General features: G+C 40.6%; 1 protein-coding gene across 2 annotated transcripts; it reads right to left on the bottom strand.

The window, feature by feature from the left end:
• Positions 1–268: 268 nt before the first annotated feature.
• LOC132823791 (olfactomedin-4-like) lies at positions 269–7,254 on the bottom strand. Of its 2 annotated transcripts, XM_060837817.1 has the most exons (5): positions 7,135–7,254; positions 6,815–6,961; positions 5,558–5,776; positions 4,888–5,044; positions 269–1,673 (listed from the first exon to the last, which is right to left on the bottom strand). In XM_060837817.1, the coding sequence occupies exons 1-5, from the start codon at positions 7,213–7,215 to the stop codon at positions 865–867; spliced, it is 1,413 nt and encodes a 470-aa protein (XP_060693800.1). In that variant the 5' UTR covers positions 7,216–7,254; the 3' UTR covers positions 269–864. The 2 variants fall into 2 exon arrangements, with proteins under 2 accessions (XP_060693800.1, XP_060693801.1); XM_060837818.1 differs by lacking the exon at positions 5,558–5,776.
• Positions 7,255–11,769: the final 4,515 nt, after the last annotated feature.

Below are 11,769 nucleotides of genomic sequence, written 5' to 3'. Positions count from 1 at the left end.
AAGCTTGAGCTGACACAAAATGGTTGCTGCCATTAATGGAATACCTAGCGCAATAATCAGTAGAGGGAAATCATATGGAAAGCTGGTTTATAGTATATCAGACTGATGATGAATTTGTTCTTACTGACTTGTCTTAATCTGCAACAGCACAAGACTCAAATGATCAAGGCTACTATGTGTATGCTTTGTCCAGACTGTAGAAAACATATTCTTTAATAAAGAAAAATTACCTCACCATAGTTTTTCACTTTAATATTAGATCTAATTTATAATGTTTTTAATAAATTGAAATCAACAAGTTATGATTATTCATGTACAGTAACTGTTATTAATCTTCAAAAGCACTCATTTGAAAGTGAAGTTTCAATGCTGCGAAATGTTACATGTTAACGTACATAGACCAAAGTACCAGTAGTTACATCAATCTCATTTTGTTCTACTATCAGATTCACCTGAGTTACCTGTTCCATGTTGTGGTTACATTGCATACTACATTCAAAGGAACAATATTGAATCAATATTTGTATTGAATTATTTCAAACTACGCCTAGTCCAGTCCTAACTGAGATGTTTCAAACATTACATATCCATATAAATTGCTGCAATCTTAAAAATGACTAGGCAATTGTGAATTACTGCAAAGACCATTCAGATGTTAAAGGGCTGTCAAACCGAAATGTTAACTGTTTCTACTTCCATAGATGCTGCTTGACCTACTGAGCGTTTCCAGCATTTCATTTAATTTCAAGCAATACTGTTAAGTATTGTCTCTAAATATAGCTTTGTGCATATGACTTTCTATTATTAGCTGGACCTGAATAGGTTCCCTTGTGTTGCTTGATTCTTAGGATTTCTGGTCACACATTATTCAAATGTTAAACTGTAACTAATAACATATGCATCACTGTACACATACAACTTCTTATCCCGTGGGTTGTAGTTCATGTACTGAATGCCAGGCAAGATTTTTCGGAATTGGATTTTCAAATTATATTGTTCGACTCCAGTAGTTGTGTCAAACATATAAAAGATTTCTTCTATTTCAGGACTTACATATCTAGTTGCATACACAATCCCACACACCAAAAAGGCATTGGATGCTGATCGTTTGAATAAGGTGGTGTTCCAGCTTTCAAGCAGTGAAAGGTCAGTCGTATTGAGTCGACTGACAATTAAATTTCCCAAACTGAATGCAGTTGAGTAGAGGACCCAGAGCCCATTTTCATCTGTTGCCAGATCCATGTCTGTGTATAAATAACAGGAAGCAAGCGTACAGTATGGAAACTTGTCATTAAAACCAGCAAACGGCAGGGTGGCAGATATGACCTCTAGTGTGGTCATATTAAACTTGCACAGTTTGTCCAAGTTATAGCAATTGTAATAGTAGGCATCTCCATACATTACCCCACCAGGGCCTTGAGGATTATGGGTTTGAAAGTTTATGTCCTTATGAGTACCTTTGGTGAGGAATTTAGAATAAGAGCTGTAAACACGAATCTTAGTTCCAAATCTATTACTACTAGTTAGAGCTAGAAGCCAGTATTGATCCTCTTTCCCAGGAGCTGGTAGTGGATCTTTCCCCCAGGAGCCATAGGAGTACGATGTTCCAAAATGATTAAGCATTGAATTCCTGGGATTGGAGACTGCTTTTAATCTTCCAAAGGAACAGGACCCTGTGAGAAATCCCATAAACCCTATTATTATGTTGGAAAAACAATATATACAGCATAATAATACCTAGCACTTGCAAACATGTTAAAAGCAAAAATGCACTTGATATTTCCCTTTCTGATGTGATCAACCCTTCGTAGTTTGAGATCTCCATCAGCATCCATTATCTATTATTCTTCAAAAGAAAAGATCCCAGCCTATTCAGTCTTTTCAGATAGTTGTACCCTCACAGTGCTGGCATTATCTTTGTGGAACCCCTCTGGTCCTTGGATATCCTTTTCTTAATGTGGAGCTGAATGTGCACAGTTGTGTGTCTAGGGGGTTCATACAGGTTTGATATAACTTGTTGATTTTCAGTTATGTTCCTCTTTAATCTTACTTTTGAATGATACCCTGATTACATTAAGTCCAGGTTTAGGATCAGAGACAAAAACATAAATTGCTGATTACAGTATTTATGTGGCTAGTCCAATTCAATTTCTGTTCAATAGTGATCCCCAGGATGAATGTAGTGGGGGAATTCAGTGATGGTAAGACCATTAAATACCAAGGGACAAACAAAAGCAAAAATTGTTGGAGAAACTCAGCAGGTCTGGCATCACCTGTGAAGAGAAAACAGTTAACATTTTGAGTCCAATGATCTAAGCCTGAGTTTCTCCAGCAAATTCTGTTTTTGTTTCAGAATTCAGTGTGCACAGGTCTTTATTTTATTTTGGGACCAGGCACATAGGCAGGGCAGATGGGGGTCACAGTGGCACATTCTATTTTCTGAAGGATTTTTTTGGTGCTGCCAGGCTACAAATATATAGCTGCTGTTCTGATAAAAATCACATTCTGAATTCTCTTCCCCTCTACACAGATGCTGTGTATTTCCAGTGTTTCTGCTTCTTTTCTCCCTGAATTTACTTAATTAAATTTTCCAATTTGGCATTGTGGGATTAGATCTCAAAATCCTTTGTTAGTTAATTTAGTGAAATACTAAGCTACTGTACCTGTGGGACCTTATACCTTGCCTAGAAAACCACTGCTGTTGTTTACTTGCTGTCTGACTTAAATTGTATTCTCTGTGCTTTAAATGTAGGATTGAGAGAGAAGGAAGAAAATCAATGGAGTTACTCGAATAAATGATTAAGCAGTTTGGAGAGAAGTAGCCTTTATAGTTGATCTGTATTTGCAAGCAGCTGAGATGGCAATACCATGAGACAAATAATGTGGTATGGAGATCAGAGAAAACATTACAGGGCTACAACATAGAGCTGCAGGATGGGACTTATTGCATCAATCTTTCAAAGAAATTGTAGAGGCATCCTAGTCCTAATGGTCTCCTTTTATACTGTATGATTACATAAAATATCAAAAAATCTAGTAACAGCTTGGGCTGCCATTAGGTAATGTATTAACTGATGACTCATTCCTGAACATTACGTGAAGGCTAAATGTGGTCAGTTCTGAAACTAATCCACTACTTTTTCTTATAAAATTTCTCTGGATCTTGTATATCATTTTGTAATGTGGAGCTGAACATACACAGTTGATTGTGTCTAATCAAGGCCTCATACAGGTTTGACATGTTGCTTTTCAGTTATGTTCTTCTTTAATCTTACTTTCAAATGATATCCTGACTGCAATTTTGGAGAAGATTTGTAGTTCAGGTTGTGGATTAGGTTGTAAGTTTGCTTGCTGAGCTGGTAGATTTGTTCTCAGATGTTTCGTCACCATGCTCGGTAACATCATCGGTGAATGTCCGATGAAGCGCTGGTGTTCTGTTCCGCTTGCTAATTATCTGTCTTGGTCTGTTGTGGTGGGTAACAACATTTCTGGTTCTTTTACTGAGCGGTTGGTCAATGGGGTCCAAGTTGAAATGTTTGTTAATGGAGTTCTGGTTTGAATGCTGTAGGAATTCCAGTACATGTCTTTGTCTAACCTGTCCCAGGATGGATGTATTGTCCCAGTGGCACTGGTGTCCCTCTTCATCTTGTGTATCGATGCTAGTGATAGTTGGACATGTCTTTTGGTGGCTAGTTGGTGCTCATGTATCCTGGTGGCATATCTGGTCGCCATGAACAAGTTGGACCTAAGAATCTGTTTCCCTGCTGTACATCTCTATGACTCTATGTAATGTTTGTTGCAGAGTATTTTGTATATAATGTTCATTCTGCTGGTTGTTGGTACAGGGTCATTTAAATTCACAAGGAGCTGTTTCAATGTGGTGGTAGGGTTGTAGGCTACTATGATGCCTACGGGCAGGAGTAGTCTGGTCATCTCGGAGACATCTTTAATGTATGGTAGGGTGGTTAGAGGTTCTGGGCGTGATGTGTCTTCTTGTTTAGATCTTCTACCCTGCAAGAACTGCAACAAACATTACATTGGACAGACGTGCAGGAAACTAGCCACCAGGAGGCATGAGCACCAACTAGCCACCAAAAGACATGACCAACTATCACTGGTATCCATATACATAGATGAAGAGGGACACCAGTTTGACTGGGACAATACATCTATCCTGGGACATCTAAACAGAGACACACACACAAGAATTCCTCGAGGCCTTGAATTCAAACCGGAACTCCATTAACAAACATAGATTTGGACCCCATTTACCAACTTCAGAAAAAGAACTATATGTGATATCATCCACCACAACAGACCAAGACACATAAATAACAAGTGGGACAAAACATCAGCGCTTCACAGAGGCTCACTGATGATGTTACCCAGCATGTCGATGAAACATCTGAGAACAAATCAACCAGTTCAGCAAGCAAACTTACAACCTGATACCCTGACTACTCTTAAGTCCAAGTTTAGGACAAGAGACAAAAACAGAAATTGTTGCTGACAGCATTTATGTGGCCTGTCCAGATCAATTTCTGTTCAGTGGTAACTCCTAGGATGTATGTAATGGGGGGAATTCAGTGATGGTAAAGCCATTAAATATCAAGGGACAAACAAAAGCAAAAAGTGTTGGAGAAACTCAGCTGGTCTGGCAGCTTTTGTGAAGAGGTCCTTTTACCTTTAAACAATGGTGTTTCTTCAGTGCAAAAGCAAGAAGCAACCAAAAACTCAATGCATAAATCTTTCAGCATTGAAACATCTCATATCTCCTGAACAGAAAACTTCAGAATAGATTCATTCTCACATTTTATGGTGACAGTGATTAGATTTTGTACAACACTGTACAACAGTGATTAGTACAACTCTGCCTATTGTACTCACCTGGCTGTGGACTGACATAAGGGGTTGGTGTTACTAACAGTGCATTCTGGCACGAGGTCAGACTCCTTTTCAGGATAATATTTCTTTTGTGCTCTTGAGTTACTTTAAGTCGGTCATATTTCTCTAATTCATCTACTTTGTTGGTAATGTTTTGTGCCTGTTGGATAAAGAAAAGAAGAATTGTAATTGTATGGTGCCTTAGACCAACTCAATTACTCACTGTTGGTATGCAAGAAACATGGTCGCCATTTTGGCACATGGCTGGCTAAGTGAAATAATCAGATGTTACTAATGACACAATCAAATCTTACCGACATCTTGTCAAGTTTCTTCTTTAATTCAAATGACCCATACTGATGAGAAAGATCTCATGTAAAAACCTAAATAACAGCAGATGCTATAAATCAGAAATACAAACAGAAATTGCTGGAAAAGCTCAGCTGGTCTGGCAACATCTGCGGAGAGAAATCAGAGTTAATGTTTTGAGTCAAGTGACCCCTCCTCAGAAAGATACAAAGTTTGGTTGTCAATCTGAGATGAATTAAGTTTCATTCATTCATGGGAATTTCCAGTAGCTTCCCATCCTCCAAGCCCTGTCACCACACACATATTCATATGTGCATATACACATACCGACACAAAATCGCAACTGACACTGGGCCCTGGCTACCTGTGTATCCAGGTCAGTTCTCTCATCATTGTTCCGAGAACACTTTTCTTGAAGTTGGTTGAGCAATTCATTCAGTTCAGCAATTTCGATCTCTATTATCCGATATGAAATGATACTGTATAGTTCACCATCATATTCTTCTTCAAATTCATTAATGCGTTGCACAAGGTTCCTCAATTTCTGATCTACGTAGGCAATAATTTCAAGAGGTTCATTGAACTGGAGGATAAATAGAAAGCATGATTCTTTGTGAAAGAGATTAAAAAATAAATTGCTTAACTGGTGACTCATTCTTGACTCATTACATGAGGGCTAGATGTGGTCAGTTCTGAAACTGTTCCAACATTTTATCTTTCGATCCATTTATCTTTAAACAACTGTGTCTTGAAAGCAAAAATAAGCAGCAACAAAACTCAATGTAAATAGTATTTCACAGCTGAAAGGTTTCATATCTCCTGAACAGAAAACATCAGGACAGATTCTTCTTCCTGTCATGTGGCGACAATCTTATTAGTTAGAGAAATTTCTAAGGGTCTGTAAACCTGTGAAGTCAATAGTGAACACATATTTGAGCACAATGGAGGCTGGCAATAATTAGTCTTGAAGAATGCTATACTGAGTGCCTTCTTTCAGATGTGTCTTAAACTGGGGCTAATCTGCAATCTCGGGAGAATGAACTGGAAGATGAACAGGGATTTTCTTCCAACCTAGATTTGTCTCTCAAACTCAATTAAAACAGCTCATATTGTCTTTATTCATTGTCATACAGGTCTCTGCGTTCAGAAAGTATTTCAATTGGCTGAAAGGCCCTGTTGGATATCCCTGAGGTCACGAAAGGCGCTCGATAAATGGAGGAATTTATTTACTTTTAAAGCGGAAAGTTTCAAGAAGGGGTCAGATGTTTATTTAAACAGAAACAATGTTGGTGTTATGAGGAAAATGCAGGAGAGAATGGCCTCAGAGTCAGAATGCTTCTTCAGACAGCTGGTGCAGACAGGATGGACTGAACGGCCTCGCTCTACACCATTCCAAACTCGGGAGTGCCCAGGGGGTCAAACAGGGGATATGTGCAATTTGCACTCCCTAACCTGGCACTAACTGCGAGGGAGGGGCACTCCTGCGTCTCTGCACAGTCTCAATTAGTTTCGCAGCAGGAGCTGGGGCACGGGATGGATTTGAGTGCAAGAGTTTTTTGGGGGGAGTGGACGCTGCAGCCTTACGGCTGGAGTTTCTGGGAGGCTGCCGCACCCTCCTCACCTGTTGTTTGTTCAGTTCGAGGCTGCAATTCTGAGAGATTAAATATAATTCATCGAGTTGCTGGTGGGGGAATGGCCCATCAGACATTTGAAGGTCGCAGTAGCATCTCTTCGCTGCCCGAGCCTCCCCACGAGCATCGCGGTCCGCCTGAGAAATGGAGGGAATTCAATTCAATGCAGGATCTCAAGAACAGTGCATCAAACACAACCGTCAAACTGGGGTCCATTCCCGCCTCTTCATCTTCTGGATGTGGCTCAGCAACATTGACTGAATCGAGATCAACTCTACTGACAATATGCAATCGACCGCAACCTACTTACAGAGGCAAGGCTCAGGATCAGGATCAGGATCAGGATCAGAAAGAAGCCGAATCTCACACCCACATCAGTCAACAAAACCATCTCTGCCCCTTCACGTGAGCCGCGGGTCCTGGAGGCAGAGGCATTTATACAGAGATGGGTGGGGACAAGGGGAGGTGGGAGTGACTGGGGTCCCTCCCCTGACAGGAACTCTCCGGGTGAGCTCAATGGGGATCGAGGGTGGAGGGGAGTATCGCCTGTTCAGTGGTAGGTCTGTCAATAGCGCCACCCTTTCCAGAGCTCGCTAGAAACGCTCCAATAGAGAAGGATCTTCAATCTCCGGCCAAGAGGAAGGTTTTACCTCAGTTGGTACAGTTGACACTCAAAACAGAGTTCGGTAGTCAGAGGAATTCTCTTGTGCTTCACTCTCTGAAGCTTCCATATTGATTAATGAACGGGAAATGAAGCCTAATTTCAATGGGAGGTTGTATATCTAATCAGACTTAGATTTGCTCCTGTGACTGATTGGATCAATAGGGAGATCTGTAAAATCAGCTTTTGGTTTGCAAATTTGTATGTTATTCAATCCCTTTGTTGACTGATCGCAGCAAAAAGAAAGATAGCCTGTCATTTCCTCTAATTCCCCGCCCACTTAATGCACAAACACACTCGTTTTCATGTCAACGTTCAATGAGAGCAGTCTTGCCTCTGAATCAGGGGGTCCCGGGTTCCAGTCTCGTTCCACAGATTTCACTACAAAATTCAGATTAATCTTCAGTGCAGCACTGAGGGAGTTCTGAACTGTCAGAGGTGCTGTCTTTGGGATGAGATGTTAAGTCAATTTCCCTCTGGTCTCTTAACTGACCCTGTTACATAATTCAAAGGAGAACAGCTACATTCTCTTGGGTATTTTTGTCAATATTGGGTGGAATCACTGCCTTTGAAAATATTCTTCCATCTGGAAAAATGTCAGCCCCTTAATGGCGGGAAAGGTTTGCCCACTTCCATGGTCTTCCTGTGGGTAGCTTCTTAATTGCATATCGGGTGTGTCGTTCAATTAAGGATAGTGGCTGCTGATCCTACCAGAGATCTCACAGGTTTGGAAGACTGACAGTTCGACCAGAAAAGATGGACACTGCTAGGGTAGTAAGGAGGTCTTGAAATTGAGATGCTATTGGAAGATTCCATGTAATAAAGACCATAAGAAATAGGAACAAGAGTAAGCTGTCCAGCCCCTTGAGTCTGCTCCACCATTCAATAGGATTGTGGCAGATCACACATCCCTCAAATCCAATTTCCTGACTTTTCCCCACAATGCTTGATTCCTCTATTGATCAAGAATCTATCTCAGCCTTAAATGTACGCCAAGACTGTCTCTGTAGAGCTTTGTGAGAAAGGAGTTCTAAAGACTCTCAGTCCTCTGAGAGAAGAAATTCCTCTAATTTCAGTCTTGAGTCATTGTTCCTTTATTCTGAGACTATGCCGAGGAGAAAGTGAGGACTGCAGATGCTGGAGATCAGAGCTGAAAATGTGTTGCTGGAAAAGCGCAGCAGGTCAGGCAGCATCCAAGGAACAGGAAATTCAACGTTTCGGGCATAAGCCCTTCATCAGGATAAGCCCTTCCTGATGAAGGACTTATGCCCGAAACGTCGAATTTCCTGTTCCTTGGATGCTGCCTGACCTACTGCGCTTTTCCAGCAACACATTTTCAGCTCTGAGGCTATGCCCTCTGGTTATAGATCCTCTCATGAGGAGTAATATCATCGCAGCATTTACACTGTAAAGCCTCTTAAGAATCCTGTATGTTTCAATGAAATCACTACCCAAGTACTCCCAAATCCCCTTGTGTTACAGCATTCTTCAACTTTTCTTCATTCAAATAATACTCTAATCTTTTGTTGTTCCTTCCAAAATGAATAACCTCACAATTCCCACATTATTATTTTTACCAACTTTATGCCCAATCGTTTAACCTATCAATATCTCTCTGTAGATTGTTTGCCTTTCACAACTTGCCTTTGCACCTTTCTTCTGCTGTCTGCAAATTCAAATATGATGAGGGCTAAAGCTAGTAGGATCAGGGCAAAAGTGAAAGTTCTTACAGAGACCATGGGTGCAGCCTTTCATGCCCATGATTGTGTAACTGGGCCACTGGCTCGATGGCACCCCAACCTCAGAGATTATCTTCAGAATGCTATTGTGTTCAGTTTTCATGGAGAGATCGTTCTAACACTGGAAAGATCCCAACAGAGTGTTCCCAGTTCCCTGAGTTAGCCTCCTAAATATTAAATATTGGCTACCTGCTACTGCCAGACAACTAATTGTCATTGTTGACGACCTAAATTTGGTAAGATTTGTCTAGAGGCAAAAATAACTTTCTGACATCCCAACTTCCAAATTTGCTCCTGATCCTGCCTTCAAAATCCCTCTGCAGGATTAGGAAAATTCAGCCCATTGATCCTCTCCAATGCAGCAATGGCCAGACTGCAGAAGTATTAATTTGGCTGTAAAGAGTTTTGAGACCTGAGATCATGAAAAATTCTGTCAAACTTACCTTTATTTTTGAAGGCATGCTGGGTGTCCCTAATATGTCCCTCTTTATTGAAGCCATCATATCTTTATCCCTAATGTTGGCCTTTGGCACCTTCTCCCATACTGAATCCAAATTAATGGGTCTACAGTTACTTGAGACCACCATGTCTCCTTTTCAGAAATGGAGACTAAGTAGTCCCCTTCCTACAAGGACCATCAGAGAGTACAGTGAATTACTAAAAATACAGACAAGGGGCATGCATAGTGCATGTTTCATTGCCCAGAAGACTATATATACATATATATATGGAATCACATTTCTATTTCACAGTTGAAGGATTAAAATACTGGAACTGATTATGTTACCTAGCATGGTGATGATACATCTGAGAACAAATCTACCACCTCAGTGAGCAAACTTACAATCTGAACCACACACTGAGCTACAAATCTTCTCAAAAATTGTGAACTGAAACTTCTTTCCGACCAAAACTATGGGCTAAAGCTAAAGTTGCCATGGTCTCTCATCAGATCATAGGGCTGCTGTCTCATAGAGAAAGATGATAGGTAGTGGTTTAATCTGAGGGTCATTACACCTCAGGCAAGGCGCAGAGGTTGAGAAGGAGAATCCTTCATGGTAACCTTAGTCAGTTCAGGAATTGAATCCAGGCTATTGGCATCACCCTGCATTGCAAACCTGTTGTCAAGCCAACTGAGCTAAACTGATCTCCTCCCAACACCATCTTCTCACAGGCAATTAGGAAAAGGTAGCAAATGTTAAACTTGTCAGTAACACTCATGTTCCATAAAGGAGTAAATGGTGGATCTTTAGAGCTCAACTTCTCTATCTATTATCAAATTCTCAATTCTATCTTAAACAGTATTTTCTATTTAAGTTGTTAGTCTTATTATTAACATCCTTAGTGAGTAGTAGTAGTCTAGTAGTCATGCTTGAAGACTAACGGACAGTACTTCTGTGATAATACTGCCATTCCACATCATTATATTTATTCAGATATATAATGAACAACCTCTGAGGCAGATGGGACATGAACCTGATTTTCAAGACCAGAGAATAGGGACACCACCACAGTGTCACAAGACCTTTCTAGTGAAACCATTATAATGTGCCTATGAAGATCTTTAAATAGCCCAATACTCCATTTGACAGTTCTCAGATATTTTCTGATCATGCTGTTCAAAGATACCATAGAATCCCTACAGTATGGAAACAAGCCCATCAGTCCAGCAAGTCCACTCTGAAGAGTGACCCATTCCCCTATCCTATTACTCTACATTTACCCCTGACGAATGCACCTAACCTACATATCCCTGAACACTATGGGTAATTTAGTATGGCCAATTCAAACTAACCTGCACATCTTTGGATTGTGGGAGGAAACTCATGCAGACACAGGGTGAATGTGTAAACTCCGCACAGACAGTCACCTGAGACTGGAATCGAACCCAGGTCCCTGATGCTGTGAGGCAGCAGTGCTAACCACTGAGCCACTATGCCGCCCTTTGTTATGATACACCTCTGAAGCAGGTCGGACCTGAACCCAGACCTCTTGGCTTAGGGTTGAGGACACTACCACAGTAACACAAGAACCTCTTGACAATTCTCACACTTTAATTTATGAAGTTAAAAATCACACAACACCAGGTTATAGTCCAACAGGTTTAATTGAAAGCTCACTAGCTTTGGAGCATTGCTCCTTCATCAGGTGATAGTGGAGGACAGAGAACACAGGGGGGCAACACCTTCAACATATTGTCTAGCTATCACCCATTGTTTTACAGCTAACCTGAAAATGCAACTTTAAAAAAAAGGTTTTGTGCTTTACACATGAAGGAAGTGAAACTATCATGGTATTCAAACAGATGAAAGACTCAGCAGACAATCAAGGTATTTTTCAATGTATAATTTCAGTTACATCACACTGTAAATTTTTGCTATAAATTCTGTGTGTTAGGATTGAGTCCTCCACTATCACCTGATGAAGGAGCATCGCTCCAAAAGTTAGTGCTTCCAATTAAACCTGTTGGACTATAACCTGGTGTTGTGTGATTTTTAACTTTATACACCCCAGTCCAACACCGGCATCTCAAAATCATGTTTAA

Source organism: Hemiscyllium ocellatum, chromosome 17, assembly GCF_020745735.1.
Source record: "Hemiscyllium ocellatum isolate sHemOce1 chromosome 17, sHemOce1.pat.X.cur, whole genome shotgun sequence".
Classification (NCBI taxonomy): Eukaryota; Metazoa; Chordata; class Chondrichthyes; order Orectolobiformes; family Hemiscylliidae; genus Hemiscyllium; species Hemiscyllium ocellatum.
Note: the sequence above shows the minus strand (reverse complement) of the source record. Positions and strands in the feature narration are given on the sequence as shown.